This window comes from Trichechus manatus, unplaced genomic scaffold (assembly GCF_000243295.1).
Source record: "Trichechus manatus latirostris isolate Lorelei unplaced genomic scaffold, TriManLat1.0 scaffold00112, whole genome shotgun sequence".
Classification (NCBI taxonomy): Eukaryota; Metazoa; Chordata; class Mammalia; order Sirenia; family Trichechidae; genus Trichechus; species Trichechus manatus.
Genome location: NW_004444048.1, coordinates 5,382,294 through 5,400,051, shown reverse-complemented (window position 1 = coordinate 5,400,051; position 17,758 = coordinate 5,382,294). Strand labels below are relative to the sequence as shown.

The following is a 17,758-nucleotide window of genomic DNA, read 5'->3' as shown; positions in this document are numbered from 1 at the left end:
ACCATTGTCATAGGGCAACATTTGTAGTAACTGTTAAATGAGAAACTATTTTGTTCTGTAAGCCTTCATCTTAAGTGAGAATAGCAGGACAATTGGAAGAGCGTCGTCAATGTCCCTGAACTGTGCATGTAGAAATTTTTGAAATGGTGTATCTTTAGCTATGTGTATTTTCACCAAAAAAAAGGTTGAGAAGTTAGAGGGTTGACATATTGTGGCGTTGTTCACCAATGTCATAAAACAATATGTGTACTACTGTTTCATGAGAAACTATTTGTTCTGTAAGCCTTCACCTGAAGTACAATAAAAAAAAAAAATTATCTCCTTCCAAAGGTACAATGGCAGAACAGGCCCAAGCTAGACATTTCCATTACAAATAGGAGAAACTGGAGGAAAAGAAGAGATAACAGGCACCAAGCAAGTCAGCAGAACACATTACATTAGCCCTCAAGGCTTGGAAATAATACTCTGTTCTCTGAGACCATTCACACAATAGCCCTGCTCTCCAGACTCTAGGTATTGACCACTTTCTCCGGATTCTGAGTGGAAGCCCCTAGGCCCTGGGCTTCAGCTCCACCTTCCAGGCCCACTGGGACAGCAACTCTGCTCCCTTGGCCTAGGCGCACTATTCTCCTAGTCCATCAGAGTGACAACTCCACCATTAGAAATACCAGAGGCCATGGCTCCACCTATTGAAACCCCAGAGGTCATGGCCATACCTTTTGAGACTGAGGCAGCTCGGCTTTTTGTGTTCCTTCTCTCTTCAGCTTCTGCTTCCTGTGGCCTCTCAGCCCTCAGGCCTCATGGCCACATCTGCCCTGCTGGTGCAAGTGTTCCAAAGCTCTGTAGCTCCACCAATTAAGTGCCTGGAGGCACCTCACTCCGCCAGAAAGCCTCCTGTGCACAAGCACTCAGCTCTCTCACTCCATGGGTCGGCAAGCCTAGCTCCGCCAATAAGTGCCTGGAGGTACCCTACTCCACCAGGAAGCCTCCGGTGCACAGGCACTCGGCTCTCTCACTCCGCGGCTTGGCTCTAGTGCTGTCTCACACTTGTCTCCTGGTTCTGTTGCTGCTGCTGCTTCTCTGCTGCTGCCACTTCTCTGTCGCTGCAGGTTCTCTGCTGCTGCTGGTCCTCTGTGGCTGCCGCACCTCCTTCAATTCAGTTTCAAAACTGCTTCCACATTTTAGGAATCTGTCAGAGCAGCATCCCACTCCTGGTACCAAATGCCTTAGGCTGGGTTCTCTAGAGAAGCAAAACCAGTAACGCATATAAATATATACATAGAGAGATTTATATCAAAGAAACAGCTTACACAATTGTAGAGGCTGGTACGTCTCAAGTCCATGGATTAGGAGAGAGGTTTCTCCCGATTCACGTAGCTGCAGGGGCTGGCGAACCCAAGATCGGCAGGTTGGAAAGCAGGACTCTGCTCACAGGCTGTGAAGATCGTCGAATCCCAGGACTGGCAGATAAGCTGATAGCTCAAGTCTCAAGAACCGGAAGTCAGACAAACAGGAGGCAGCCACAGAATCCAGAGTGAGCAAAAAGCCAGAACATCTGCTTATATTCAGATGCAGGCCATACCCCCAGGGAAACTCCCTTTCCACTGATTGGCTACTCACAGCATATTCAATCATGGGAGTGATCACATATAAACACTGAGAATCATGGCCCAGCCAAGTTGACACACAATCTTAACCATCACAGATGCATACATTTTTTAACCTACATATGTGTTTTTGCTTAACATTCAATATTTAGCAGATGACTTCAAATACTATAACAGGACTGCAGTTCCATGGAGGACATCTCACCTTCCTTTTTGGATCTCTGCAAAGCGTTAAAAGACCACACACAGAAATCACCATAATTCCAAGGTTATTATTGGTGACTGACTTGGGCTTCCCATATCTAAGAAAGATTCTCCGAGAATGTATATATTTAGTCCTGAGTTGTCCTAGAATTTCACGAAAAGTGAGATGAAAAAATGTAAGGCAACAGAAAGAGGGAAGAACCTGGAAAAGGTAGAGTCCTAACACTAGTTCATGACTTACAGCTCCATACTTTAAACCAAATTTTGAAATGCCAAGATAATTAACATGACATTTATTTTCAGCAAGGCCAGATTTCCTTTGGTTCTCATTACAGGGCCTTTTCCAGATTTATTTCACATGATAATTATGGGATAGGAAATGATCCAAGTTGTTTGCTAAAATCTTCTTGGGATAAAATTTAAAAATTATGTTGAAATTGCTTTTCGGTGAAACAAAAACATCATGATGAAAATTCATTCACTGGATTCTTAACAGTTCTTGTGGATCTGACAGGGGTGATGTCAGCCAACCAGAAATAAATGACAAGAGGATGGTCATTTATGCATTCAGCAAATATTTATTGAGTGTCTACTATGTGCCAGGTACCATCATGGAAAGAGACATGAAGCTCCCATCCTAGTCAGGGAGGTAATAGTTTAAAAAAAAAAAACCATACGCAGCGTGGAAAGGACAGCAATACAAGAGATTCTCAGGGTTACTGATGAATTACCCAACGTGGTACCTGAGACTCAAGCCAGGCAGAGTGGGGAGGGTGTCAGGACAAGTTTCCCTGTGCCTTACTGGTCCAGGGTCTGCTTAAGGCTTGCATCTCAGTCAGTGCCTTCCAGCTGGAAAGCCTGATGCTGCTGTTGGGATTCTGTTAATGGATATCCCAGTCAGGTAAACCTCCAGGCCATCTGAGTACATGCCCAGAGCCATAGGCCTGACAGGCTCAGTTTTCTCATCCATATTGGGCACTTTTGGATTCAGGATTAGTCTTTCATTATATTGGAGAAGCATGTCATCAAGCTGCCCTCTCAAATCTTTCATATCTCCACAGATCATCCTATACCAACTGATTGCCATCGAGTCGATTCCAACTCATGGAGACCCCATGTGCTGCAGCGTAGAACTATACTCCATAGGGTTCTCAAGGCTGTGATCTTTTCGAAGCAGATCACCAGGTCTTTCTTCCAAGGCACCGCTGTTGGTTCAAACAGCCAAACTTTTCATTAGTACTCTAGCACTTAACCATCTGAATCACCCAGAGACTCCAACCATCCTATTAAAAAAACAAAAAACCAAACCCATTGCTGTCAAGTCGGTTCCAACACAGTAGAACTGCCCCCACAGGGTTTCCAAGGAGCGCCTGGGGATTCGAACTGCCGACCTTTCAGTCAGCAGCTGAACTCTTAACCACTACACCACCAGGGTTTCCAAATAATCCTATAGGGCCTGCCATATTGGGGAACAGCTCCTTTGAAATGTTTCTTGAGGCTTTCTCAGCTCGTCTACATGTCTTGGCTTTCCTGCAGTTTTAGTACAAAGTCCTAAGGTGTATGATGAGGGTGTTGACTTGTTACTTCATAATCTACTGTCATGCTAGCAAGGGTCACTAAGCTCCTGCAAAAAATCCTTCCTCACTATCCAGCTAGGGGCCTGCTGAAAAGTTTAGAAACATTCCCAGGGGCATCCTCGAGATTCATCTGTTATTTCTCTAATCTCAAAAGCAGTAGTCTTCAAACATTATTTTGCATCCTATCAAAAAAAAATTTTTTTTAAAGCACCCTTTATGTGTATGGAGCCCTAGTGGTTAAGAGCTCAGCTGCTAACCAAAAGGTTGGCAGTTCGCAGACACCAGCCACTCCTTGGAAACCCTATGGGGCAGTTCTACTCTGTCCTACAGGGTCGCTATGAGTCAGAATTGACTCAGTGGCAATGGGTTTGGTTTTTGGTTTGGTTCATTTGTATATTTAATTTTAAATTATATATACCTACTACTGTACTAATATATCATCTACATCATAAATCACAAATAAAACTGAAATTAAAAATACAAGAGAAAAAGATGAAAAACAACATCTTAAAGTGACATTTTAGTTGTATTTATTAATGGAAAAACCTATTTGTTCTCTACAAATTATTATACATATTCTTTAGTGAGAGCAATATAATTATGCTTTATTATTTTTTAAAATCTTATGTTTGAACACTTTCTAGTGATTTAAAGGCCTGGTTCTAAATCTAACCTCCTATTCTATTTTCTTTTTTTTTATAACTCTTATCACTACCAGCAAGGATTTTGTTTTGTACACTGCTCTGGTCCCAGTATATAGCAAAGCATTTGGCAGATAGTATGGAGTCCTTGGGTGACATAAATGGTTAACACACTTGGTAGCTAACTGAAAGGTTAGAAGTCTGAGTCCACCTAGAGGCACCTTGGAAGAAAGGCCTGGCAATCTATTTCCGAAAAATCATCCATTGTGGAACACAGTTCTACTCTGACACACATGCAGTTGCCATGAATCAGAATGGGCTCGACTGGTATGTATTTAATATTTAATATTTACTGAAAAAAAAGGCATTCTTTTTAAGCATAATACCATATAATGGTGTGCCATTTGTATATTCCTTCCCTACTCCATAAGCTTTCAGCTGCTAACCAAAAGGTCAGCAGTTCGACTCAGCCATCTGCTCCTTGGAAACCCTGCGGGGCAGTTCTACTCTGTCCTACAGGGTTGCTGTGAGTTGGAATCGACTTGACGGCAATGGCATTGGTTTGGTTTTGTTGGTTTCCCTACTCCATATGCAATGACATCATGATAGTAGCTTGAAACTGACCACAGGAACTAACAAAGCTACAAATCAGGGCTATTCATTCATTCATTCATTATTGTCTAACAAAGTGATGGAGAAAATTTAATATTACAGATTAAACTTAAAACTGTGTTATGTCTGTGAAGAGCAAAAAAAAAAGATTTAGTCTTTCATTGTTCCAAAACTATTATCCAATTCAGCAAAGAAGTTACTCACATCATTGATGAATGAGTGAAATTCTGATCACATGCCTTTGTGGTTTCACTTTCATCTTACTCATTAATGTAAAGGAAAATATCAACAACACACATGTCAGAACTACTCTCAGAGAACCAGTTGTTAAGCATTTGCTGGCATACCACTGCCCATAACCTTCATGGGTCTACACATCTGGTCCCAGCTGCCTCACTTCCTACCACTATCTGCTGCATCCAGGTTCTAGTCACACTGATCCTGTCTTGGTCCCTGAAAATATCAAGTTTTCCTACCTCAAGACCTTATTCTTACCTTTCTTTCTGCCAAGAATTTCTTCCCATAAATCTTTGGGTGGCTAGCTCTTTCTCATCATTCAGGTCTCAGATCAAATGTCACCTAAGAGAGACTTTCTCTTAGCACTCTACCTAAAGGAACTGTTCCTGCCTAGTCCCTGTCCTTCTCATTATCCCAGTATTGACTTCATTTCAAACCCATATGTGCATTTGAACAATTTCTTCTCTTGAGCTTGAAAATGCTTATCCAGGCTGAGCTTCTACTCATAAACCCCTTTGCAAAACCCCATTCTCCCATGACGTGATCCTCTACCCAAACTCTCTCATTGCAATTTAAACCCCTTCCAAATCTTCAGTAGAATTTCGGTACATTGGAGAAATATATTTTTAAGATATTCTTTTAGACCAGTGGTTCTCAAACTTTAGCATGCGTCAGAATCACCTGGATGGAATTTTAAAATATAAATTGCTTCACTGTACTTTCCATTACCTGAAATACTTGCTAGTTTATGTTTATGGGCTCTCTCCTTTCCCTATACATTCCACTAGAGCAATAACTTTGCCTGTTCACCAGCATATCCTCGCATTTGGTACAGTACCTGGAACACAGTAGGTACTCAATAAGTAATTGTTAACTGACCAAATCTTTTTATTAATTTAATTAGAGTCTACTATATCAAGCTTGGAGCCCTGGTGGCGCAGTGGTTAAGAGCTTGCCAGTTAACCAAAAGGTCAGCAGTTTGAATCCACCAGCCACTCCTTGGAAACTATATAGGGCAGTTCTGTGTCCTATAGGGTTGCTGTTATGGATTGAATTATGTTCCCCCAAAAAACGTGTGTCAACTTGTCTAGTCCATGATTCCCAGTGTTGTGTGATTGTCCACCATTTTGTCATCTGATGTGATTTTCCTATGTGTTGTGAATCCTACCTCTGTGATGTTAATGAGGTGGGATCAGCGGCAGTTATGTTAGTGAGGCAGGACTTAATCTACAAGATTAGGTTGTGTTTTAAGTCTATCTCTGTTGAGACATAAAAGAGAGAAGTGAGCAGAGAGACATGGGGACCTCATACCACCAAGAAACAAGAGCCAGGAGAACAGCACCCTTTGGACCCAGCCGGGGTCTCTGCACTGAGAAGCTCAAACTCCTAGACCAGGGAAAGACTGATAACAAGGACCTTCCCCTAGAGCCAACACAGAAAGAAAGCCTTCCCCTTGAGCTGGCACCCTGAATTTAGACTTCTAGGCCCCAAAACTGTGAGAGAAGAAATTTCTTTTTGTTAAAGCCATCTACTCGTGGTATTTCTGTTATAGCAGCACTAGATAACTAAGACAGTCGCTATGAATTGACTTGACGGCAATGGGTTTGGTTTTGGTTGTTATATCAAGCTTATCTCTATCACTTTTACTTGAACATAACCAATGTGCAGGGACCCATTTAGAAATAAGATGGTCATAGAAGCTGTGAAAAAATGAGAGAGAAAATGCAAGTGGAGGAGGCATCACCACCAACAGAACTCTAGCCCCTGATATCGACACTACTGCCAGGTATTCCATCCCCCGCCATCCTCCTTCTTCCGCCTCTCCTCCTCTTGTACTCCCAGAGAATCTGACACTTAAGAGTCTAAAGCAGTGGTTCTCAAGGTGTGTACCCTGCATTAGCAGCATCAGCAACACCTGGAAACTTGTTAGAAATGCACATTCTCAGGTACCACCCCAGACCTATTGAATCAGTCTCTGGGGTGAGGCCCAGCAATTTGTGTTTTAAAAATCCATCCAGGTGATTCTGATACATGCTGAAGTTTGAAAACCACTGGTCTAAAAGAATATCTTAAAAATATATTTCTCCAATGTACCTAAATTCTACTAAAGATTTGGGAGGGGTTTAAATTGCAATGAGAGAGTTTGGGTAGAGGATCACGTCATGGGAGAATGGGGTTTTGCAAAGCGGTTTATGAGTAGAAGCTCAGCCTGGATAAGCATTTTCAAGCTCAAGAGAAGAAATTGTTCAAATGCAGATATGGGTTTGAAATGAAGACAGTCGAGTAAATTTATTCATTTTGAAAGGGAGAATTAGATTGAGAGATTGATAGGGAGAATTAGACTAATCGGGAGGGGAAGGAATAGAGACAGGCTGAAAAACAAACCTGTGGGGTTGCAGGGCTTAACAGCAAAGAGTAAAATGGCAGGGCAGGGAGTGGAGAGCGAAATCACGTTCTACAGAAGTAAAGTGTTACATCGGGCACTAGCCATACACCAAGACAAACAGATGAACAAAACGCTAGTACTAGATAAGTCCATGGGGGAAAATCTTCTCTTCCTGGAGGGAAAGACAAATCTATTTGGTAATCTTTAGAATGCTTACAAAACCTGATAATTTCAGCCTCTACATAACCGATGATTTGCATCAACCACCACAGAGATTTCAGCCACGTTAAGGTAGTTCAACTGGTTCCTACGTTTTTCTCTCATGTGGATTGCTGTGTAGATCACCTGATTTCCTTATGGTTGGATCTGCTTGACATGGTGTTGGTTCACCTTTAGTTAATCCTAAGGATAAAATGTACTACAGTCTGGGGTCAGCCTGAAGTATGACTCCTTGGACCATCCACACACACGGAATATTCCTGCCCTTGGATACTATTATATGGTCATGTTCCATCTATCCACTATAATAAGATTAATATGGCTGACTTAGGAGGGAAGGCAGAGAGAGCAGGTACTTGACGTAATGACAATAATGGCTCTACAACAGAGATAATAATAGTGTTTTTGTGAGGATTAAAACATACAAAAACACTTAGCACAGTATTTGGCACAGGGGAAGTACTTTGTCTTAGTCATCTAGTGCTGCTATAATAGAAATACCACAAGTGGATGGCTTCAACAAAGAGAAATTTATTCTCTCACAGTCTAGTAGGCAACAAGTCCAAATTCAGGGCATCAGCTCCTTTCTTTGTCAGCTCTGGAGGAAGGCCCTTGTCATCAGTCTTCCCTTGGTCTGGGAGCATCTCAGTGCAGGAACCTCAGGTCCAAGGGACATGCTCCGCTCTTGGCGCTGCTTTCTTGGTGCTATGAGGTCCCTACAACTCTCTGCTTGCTTTTCTCTTTTATATCTCAAAATAGACTGGCTTAAGACACTATCTAATCTTGTAGACCTCATCAGTATAACTGCAGCTGATCCACCTTATTACATCACAGTGATAGCATTTACAACACACAATCATACAATACTGGGAATCATGACCTAGCCAAGTTGACAGACATTTTTGGGGGACACATTCAATCCATGACATGCTCAATGAGTATTAGTGCTTATCATTTTAGGTGGCTGCCAAAAGAAATTCTAGCCAAAACTTGCAAATGGATTGAATCTTGAAGCTATATAGACATATCCTTTTAACAGATGTGAAAGCAAATTTCACACTGACCCAAAAGACTTGAAAACCAAGAATCAAATAGAGACCTGTACACTGTTCATTGCAGTGCCATTCACAATAGCCAAAATGTGGAAACAACCTAAATGCCCATCAATGGATGAATGGATAAACAAAATATGGTACATACATGCAATGGAATACTACTCAGCCAGTAAGAGAAATGAAGTCTTGATACATACTACAATATGGATGGAGCTTGATGACATTATGCTGAGTGAAATATGTTAATCACAAAAGGGCAAATATTATATGATTTCACTTATAAAAAAGACAAGAACAGTTAAATGTATAGAGATCAAAGTTTCTTAGTGGTTACCAGCAGCAGGAGGGAGGGAAAAAGAGAAGGGTTATTGCTTATGGAGTACTGAGTTTTAGTTTACGGTGGTGGAAAAAAATCACATTGATTAAGGGTAGGGTTGCACAGCTAATTAATGTAATTGCTGCCAATAAGTTGTACACATGTAAAAGGTTAAATTGGCAAAAGTTGTGTGATATATTTACAACAATGACCAAAAAAGAAAAAAAGAGTAGCTGCTGAGGCTGCTTAGGTACAACCAAATATCTCACAGGTACAACCAAATATCTCACAGGATTTGGTTCCTTGGTTTGGAGGTTTAGGGTCATGGTTTCATGGAATATCCCAGTTAATTGGCCTAATAACGTGTTCAGTGCTTCTGTTCTACTTCCTAGCTCATTGCATAGTGCCTGGGGTCTTAAAAGCTTGCAAGCAGTGATTCAATTTACAACAATTGGTCTCTGTTCACCTGGAGCAACAGAGGAAGGAGAGTCAGTAATAAGAGGAGGAAATGGAATGTGTGGCTCGTTACCTCCATGAATAACTGCCTTCTTTGCCATGAGACCAGAAGAAATAGATAGTGCCCAACTACCATTACTGGACATTTTGATCAAAGATTCTGTAGAAGAATCATGATCAAAAGGGGGTAAATGCAGAATAGAATTTCAAATTCTCACAGAATCCCAATTATCTTGAGCCATGGAGGCTGAACCCCTGAAACAATTGCCCTGAATAATCTTTAAATCTTGAACCAAAAATAGCCCCTGAAGTCTTAACTAGCTTAACTAGTAAAGAATGTCTGCCTTGACCGTTGTACTTTTTTAAGATCTATCTACATGGGATCAAATTGACAACAGCAACTCGAAAGATGAGACATGAAACTTGGGGACACTGAGGTTATGTTAATAAGGGAGGAATATCTCGGAAAAGGAGGGTGAGAATGGTTGTGCAACTCAAAGAATGTAATCAATGTCACTGAACTGTATATGTAGAAATTTCTGAATTGGTGTATGTTTTGCTATGTATATTCTCAACAACAAGAATAAAATAAAGTGTTCACGTTGAAATTTGTATAGGGAATTCTATATATAATAGCTTAAAAATCTCTTAGGAAAAAAAGCATGAGATATTTTGTAGTCCCTGAAATTTCCCAATTAAGTTTAATAGATGAGTGTTAAATCAATTCAAAACGTAAATATCTATAAAAGAATCACAAGAAAACAGAAATAAAAATATACACCAAAGAACCACAATGTCATGAAAATTAAAAGCACCTGGAACATCTTAAGAAACTTTCACCAGAATTAATCAAATCAGGCTCTTGTATTACCGAAGTATTTTTAAAGACCTAACTTTATATTTCAAAAGTGATAATGGAACTTTATAGCATAAGTGTTATTTCCATCCCTTCTCAATTCTTCCCATTTTCTAGGCCCCAAACTCCAATTTCAACCACTCCATTAAAATCTTGGGTAATAAGAAAAATATACACTTACCTGATAAATTTAAATGATATGATCTGAATGAGTCAATCTAAATAATTCTGGCTAAAAAACAATCTTATTTTCTCAGGTGCTTTCAGTCTCAATTATTTGTATGCCTTAAACATACATTTTATTTTTTCTGTATAGAAAATACTTAGGATATTAATTTTATATCCATGCCTTAAATTATCTAACATTCAAAGTGATGATACCTTTCTTCCTTGAGTTGGGTAGGCATTCATGCTCTTCTTTGATGGAGACTTTACAACTCTTTATCCGACAGAAAAAGGATCGTCTTGAGCCAGAATACACAGGTGTCCTTCCAGTGTTGAAATTACCATGAACTTGCAAACCAGCTTTCGTGGCAGAAGTGGGCAAGATAATAGATGGAAAAGAATATTTTCAAATAATTGTGAAATTTATTTCTGAATTTTTTTTAGTTATCTATTACATTTTTGTCTCATAGTGACCCTGTAGGAGGGTAGAACTTCCCAATAGGGTTTCCAAGGCTGCAATCTTAATGGAAACAGATTATCATGTCTTTCTCCTACAGAGCAGCTGGTGGGTTCAAACTACCAACATTTCAGTTAGCAGCCAAGTACTTAACCACTGCTCCACCAGCATCACTATGAGTCGGAAGCGACTAGAGAGCACACAACAACATTACATTTTTGTATAAATTAAAAAAAAGAAATGATTTCTTAAAGCAATGACATGATTGTACAGTAAACCCCAAAGTGCAACACATTAAAAATGTATTTGTCAAGAAATCACATTTTGATGACTTATAAACACTTGTAATTTATGTTTACTTTTTCCCTAGAGAGTGAATAATAGATAAAATTTAAATAAAATGAAATAAAAATTAAATTAAAATGAAAAAAACTGAAATACAGCAGCAATCAATGGAACAAGCTTCATTATATTTGTATTATAAATAATTACTTGGAACTTAGCATTTTCAGAAAAGAAAAGCATTTTCAGAGAAGAGGTACTTTATACTTTCCCAGGCACAAGTATACAAGGTCTTTTGTACTAAGCAAACCTAACCCATATAAGAAAAAAAAATTATCTCTCAGCATATAGCTAAATAATGAAAATTCCAGCAATTTTTATCTAAAATAAGATACTTTCTTGAAAAGATTTTGTTAGCACACAAAAAATAGAAAATATGAATCCATCATAATTCCTCAAATCAAAGCATCTTCATATGAATATATGTTCTTACATGTGTGTATGAATACAGCAATTCTCTATACAGCTATAATGATATTTTTTAATTCTGAAGTTAAGGATTGTAAAGTTTACTAAATAATTCTTCTCTCAGTAAAACCATTATTAGCTGTTTAAAAACATCTTATAGCTGTACTTTTAAGTAATAATTATATTTACATAAAATGGTAAGTACACTGAAATGAGCACTTACTTTTGCCATCTCTTAATGTCTCTCTTGGTAAAATATCAGAAGAAGAAAGTTGTTCCTTTACTTTGGCAACATCTTTGGGATGTAAGAAGTCAAATAAGCTTTGTCCGGTCAAACTAGCCTATTTATAAGGTAGACAGATGTTCATTTAAAATGAGTACTATAACTTTTCTACTTTTCCTTATACAGACATGTGACAAATACTTTTTCTTTCATAAAACTTGCTTTTTTGTAAGTTCAAAGATACATCTACTGTACTGTGTAATATTAACTTAGTGCTAGAAGCAGGGAGATATTTGTAGATAGGAAAAAATACATGAATACAGAACCAGAACCAGATATACACAAACCAATACAAACACCTAATCATTAATGTTCTGTTAACGCTTGTCTAATGAAAAACATCCTCTAAATCACATCTTACTTCTAAATCATATTTTTTATTTACTTTTAAATTTTCTATTCTTCGTGAAAAGAAAGAGATAATATAGTACAATATGGAAGTATTAGAACATTGGTGATTTTATGGTATGATTCAAAGAGTTCTTTACTGTTAAAAAACAAAATGCAACCCAGAACACTTACCATTTCTCACCCCTCCCTCCCCCCATGCAGAGCATCCTGGGTCTATGCCTTTGCTTACAAGGTCTTATCACCTGGCATTCATCACCCTTTCTCTACAATGTCAATTCCCTGACCACTCTAGCTAGTTGCCTTTTACTCTCTAGATGCCTCTCCTGGCCCAAAATTTCTTCCTCCCTTTATCTGTTCATCCTAAATGTGTCCTTCTGACAGGCTTAGCAGACATCTCACCTCATGTGTGAGGCCCTCCCTGACCCACAGCTATCATCCCTCTTGCGAACTTCTTTATTACCCAAGTAGAGATTCCTATACAAGTAGTGTGGATTGCTTGGCAGTTAGATATCTCATACTAAAAAAAAAAACTAACAATTTGATTTATGCATCAGTCTATTGTGTGTTTGGTTAATGTAAGTCTATGCTCAGAGTATGACTAACTCTTTGTTTCAGAGCAAATCAGTTTTCTGAATTTAATGAGCTGAGGACTAGACCCTACATCATGGGAACCTCAATGTCCTCCTGAGCAGCCAGTGAGTCTCTTGGATGGCCTCTGAAATGCAAAGTCAGTGCACAGGGGGATTGGACTCCATGTCACTAATGTGAAACTTAAGTGCTATCCTGAATTGTCAGTTATCTTCATGTATGTATGTAGTGTATATAATGTTCTGTATCTCCCATTAGAAGATGGAATATTCAGGTCTTGTACTATTTTTGTGTCCTCAACTGTTGCATGATTCATATGGTTCTCAAGCCTTCTGTATACAGCCACATAATACCTCTTTTTCTGTTATTTATCTCATCTATGAATATATAATATTCTCCCAAATGTTTAAGTTTGTGAGGAAAAGAGGCTGAAGTTAGTGGGGGTTATTTAAGATTAAAGCTGTGCTCTATCTGACGTCTATTTTAAATGAGACCACGGGTGCTAGTTTCTTCCCTCTGTTGGATTAGTTTCAGTGCTATAGTTTTTAAATAACTAGCTTAAACTAAATTGTAATAAGGAGGTAAATAATTACCAAGCTACTTAAATAAAAGACATATTTTAGAGTTTGTTGCCAGAGATTAGGCCAAAAGCTGTTATGTAATACATATAACTTAATAATAAATACTAATGTTGCCTCTTGAAGAAGGAGAATTAGGAATTGGGGGAGGAAATGGAATGTGTGGCTAATTGCCTTCAGGAACAACTGCCGCCTTTGCTATGAGATCAGAAGAACTGGATGGTACCCAGCTACATTTACGGAGCATTTTTATCAAAGACTCTATATAAGAATCCTGATCAAAAGGGGAAGAATGAGGAAAAGTATTTCAAATTCTCTTGGAATCCAGAGTTTTCTGGAGCCACGGAGGCTGGATGAACCCCTGAAACTACTGTCCTGAGACAATCTTTAAACCTTAAACCAAAAATATCCCCTGAAGCCTTCTTTAAATAACAGTGTAGCTTAATTAGTAAAGAATGTCTGCCTTGAGCATTATGCTCTTTTAAGATCTATCTATATGGGATCAAATTGACAACAGCAACTTGAAAGGTTAGACAGGAACCTTAGCGGACAGTGAGTTTATGCTAGTGGAGGAGGAACAATTCTGAAGAGGAGGGTGAGAATGGTTGTACAACTTGAAGAACGTAATCAATGTCACTGAACCATACATGTAGAAATTATTGAATTGGTGTATTTTCAACAATTAAAAAAAAGTTAAAAAAAAAAAGACTAATAATGTTATGTCTTGGAGGAAATAGAGAAAGGTAGCCAACACTTCAGATACTCTCATATATGATATCACATTTAGTCTTTACATCCTAAGAGACAGGTACAATCATCATTCTCACTTTTACACAGAAGGAAGATTGAGGTTCAGTAAAATTAAGGAACTTACTGAAGGTCAGAAAACAAAAACCTAACCCAGTGCCGTAGAATCAATTCCAACTCATAGTGACCCTATAGGACAGAGTAGAACTGTCCCATAGAGTTTCCAAGGAGGGGCTGGTGGATTCAAACTGCCGACCCTTTGGTTAGCAGCCAAGCTCTTACCCACTGAAGGTCAGAAAGTGAATACTAATTCCAGTAATAAAAATCCATACTCTTTCCATCTCTCTTGGAGCTCTAACTTAGCAGAACCTAATTCTATATCTCAGTGGGAAGAAACAATTCAGGAAAAGCACTTTAAAATGTGTTTCTTTGAAAAATTAAAAATTGTGTAGAAAATATCCTCAGTTTTGGATACCTGATCATAATTAAGCGTTTTGGAGACTGATTTAGAAACGAAGAGAATTTTTCCTCTTTCACATCCAACCACAAATAGGAAGCCTTCTGCAGTCTAAGATTAAAAAAAAAAAAAGAACATTTTAAAATACCTTCTGTCTCACACAAACATACATTTATATTTTAAGGAAATTATTGTAGCAAAAGAACTAATGGAGTGGTCATAAATCCTGGTAAAAACAATTTCAAGAAATGTTCTTAAGACATAAAAATATTTATAAGTAACAATAAATTGAATCCCAGTCTAAACTAATGTTTTTGACATGGAAAGTTCAGCCAAGGAATATTCAGTTGGGATATTTCCTAATGTAAGAATTATTTTTACCAAATTCTACTATAGTCTATAGGAGATACTCTATAAAGATATCAAAAAACTTCAATAACAATGATTGCTTGTGGAATTGTTGGAGTGGAAGGACCATGCAGATGGAGGACGAGGAAAGGATGAAGACATTTATTGTATACGTTTTTATACTTTTTGGTATAAATTTAGTTTTTTGAAAACTAAATTTAAAAAATTCTAATATGTCAACTATTCCCATAAGGTCTACCCAATAAATCCTCACGAAACAATCTAAATGGTTAAGTCACAGAAGGCAGAGTCAACATGGCATTGTAGACAGAAGCACCATGCCGTCCCTCCACAGCAAAGACTCAAAAAACTAAGTAAAACAGAGACAAATGTCAATCCTGGAACCCTAACCATCAAATGAAGAGAAAGAACTCAGCCAAGCACTGAATGGAATAAGAAACTGACAGAGAACAGAGAGTAAGGAGAGATACAAGCAAAGGGCCCCTATCAGCTAATGCAGCATGGATTCACCATCTTGGACTCCTGGCAGAGATTGGTAGACAGGGAGTACAGGAAAGCAGCTTCACGGAGCTCCCAGCAGGAGACAGAGCACCCAGAAACCAGTGATATACGCTTTCCATCCCACACCCTTCTTCCCTTTGCTTGGCACCCGCCACTTCCTAGCTGGCTGTGGTTGCTTGGACAGCCGGGAGGCACTGGATCCGTGTCACTTGGATTGGCCCCGCCCATACCGGCCGGCTCCTTCAGTGCCATTTCTTTGTTGCTGGTGTTACTTTTCTCGGCTTCTTTTGGTTTCTTCTCTGCCTCCTCCCGCTCCTTTCACTCGAACACTTGCTCTGTGTGCCATCTTTGCTTCTTCTTGACAAGCTGTGAAGCATCACTTGGTTGGGGAACCACTTCCCCAGTTTGCGCCACCACATTGGTGGGATCCCGTTCTAGCTGGGCTGTACTGTGCAGCTTGGAAGACACTTCCCAGGTCTGTGCAGTAGCACCAGTGGGATCCCTGGGGGCCTTTCTTTTTTTCCATTTTTATCTAGTTTTTTTCTTTTCTCTTCTCCTTTTTTGCTTTTTGTTTTTCTTCATTTCTTGGTTTCTCGCCTCTCTCTGCTTTCCTTCCCTTCTTGGCTCCTGAATACCTGATGCTGTGTGCCATCTCCACCTCTTCTAGATGGGCTGTGCCTCGAGGCCTGGGAGCCACTTCCCTGGTCATCAGTGGGATCCCTGGGGTCATTTCTTTCTTTTTTATTTTTATTTATTTATTTTTCTCTCTTTTCTTTTTCTCCATTTCTCAGTTTCTTATCTCTCCACTCCAAGGGCAAGCTCCCTCAGCACTTTTTTTGTTTGTTTGGTTGGTTGTTTTGGCTCCTGTTTCTCTCTCTTCTCTCTTCTTTCACATACCCATCTTAGCTCCACACATCACAACCTCCCCCCTCCCACCTGCCTACCTGCACCATATGCTAAACATCACACCCCTAAGCAGCATAGGCATGGCCTACCAAAACTTGCCCTGCACTGACCCCCAGCCCACGCTGTCAGCCCCAGTACATGCCACAAACAACCCATCCAGCCCCACCCCTTCAGCTGGACCTGCCCTAATGCACCATAGCTGAGTGACTGGCTCTGCTCATTGGACAAGGAGATGAAAAGTATCGTGCCCACAGACGAACAAACAACAAAGAACACACAGCCTGCCTGCTCAGACATAATCAAATAAAACAAAAAAGCAGGACAAAACAAACAAATGTAAAAACAGTAAACAAAGAAAATAACTCCTGAATATCCTGAAGACAACAGACAATATCAAAACATATAAAAAAACAGGACAGGATGGTTCCAGTAGGTGTCCAAAATAAAACACCAGATGACTTTCCAGTAGAAGAAAAGGCACTAGAACTATCTGATAGGGAATTCAAATCTCTAATATTCAGAGCTATCCAAAAGTTGAAGGAAAAAGCAGAAAAAAAATGAGGAAAAAAATAGACAAATTCGTGGAAAATACAGACAAAAAAAATGGAAGAATTCAGGAAAATAATATAGGAACAAAACGCCAAAATAAATTAACAACTAGAAACAACACAAAAACAACAATTAGAAATCTAAAAGATAAACAAGATTTCAGAAACGGACAGTGTCACAGAAGGTCTGAGGAGCAGGTGTGAAAGAACGGAAGGCAGGATCAGCAAAACTGAAGACAAACACTTGGATACAACTCTGAGAAAAATTAGAAAAAAGAACAAAGAAAAATGAAGAAACCCTGAAAATGATGTGGGATACAATCAAAAGCAAAAATCTGCAAGTGATTGGAGTTCCAGAACAGAGGGAGAAAACAGAAAACACAGAGAGGATTACTGAAGAATTGCTGACAGAAAATTTCCATAATATCATGGAAGATGAAAAGCTGACCATTCAAGGAGCTCAATGAACCCTACATAGGATAGACCCCAAAAGAAAATCATCAAGGCATATCATAATCACACTCGCTAAAACCAAAGACAAAGAAAGAATCCTCAGAGCAGCTCGAGAAAAATGAAAAGTCACATACAGAGAAGAAACAATAAGACTAAACTCTGATTACTCAGCAGAAACCACGCAGGCAAGAAGGCAATGGGATGACGTATGTAAAACCTTGAAAGAAAAAAATTGTCAACCAACAATAATATATCTTGCAAAATGCTCAATCAAATATGATAGTGAAACTAGGACATTTCCAGATAACAGAAATTAAGGGAATATGTAAAAGTCAAACCAAACTTACAAGAATTATTAAAGGGAGTCCTTCAGTTAGAGAACAAACAACATCAGACCACAGACTGAATCTAGGATGCAAGACCGCACCAGCCAGATACC

At 39.1% G+C, this 17,758-nt stretch overlaps 1 protein-coding gene across 1 annotated transcript in view; it reads right to left on the bottom strand.

Moving 5' to 3' along the window:
• The window catches only part of BMAL2 (basic helix-loop-helix ARNT like 2), an 88,001-nt gene that overhangs the window by 26,324 nt on the left and 43,919 nt on the right, over positions 1-17,758 (bottom strand). Inside the window, exons 7-9 of the mRNA XM_023738101.1 lie at positions 14,561-14,653; positions 11,762-11,879; positions 10,548-10,691 (exon numbers count right to left, since the gene is read on the bottom strand). Of these exons, the coding sequence (XP_023593869.1) occupies positions 10,548-10,691; positions 11,762-11,879; positions 14,561-14,653 (355 nt within the window). The remainder of the gene's footprint in view (positions 1-10,547; positions 10,692-11,761; positions 11,880-14,560; positions 14,654-17,758) is intronic.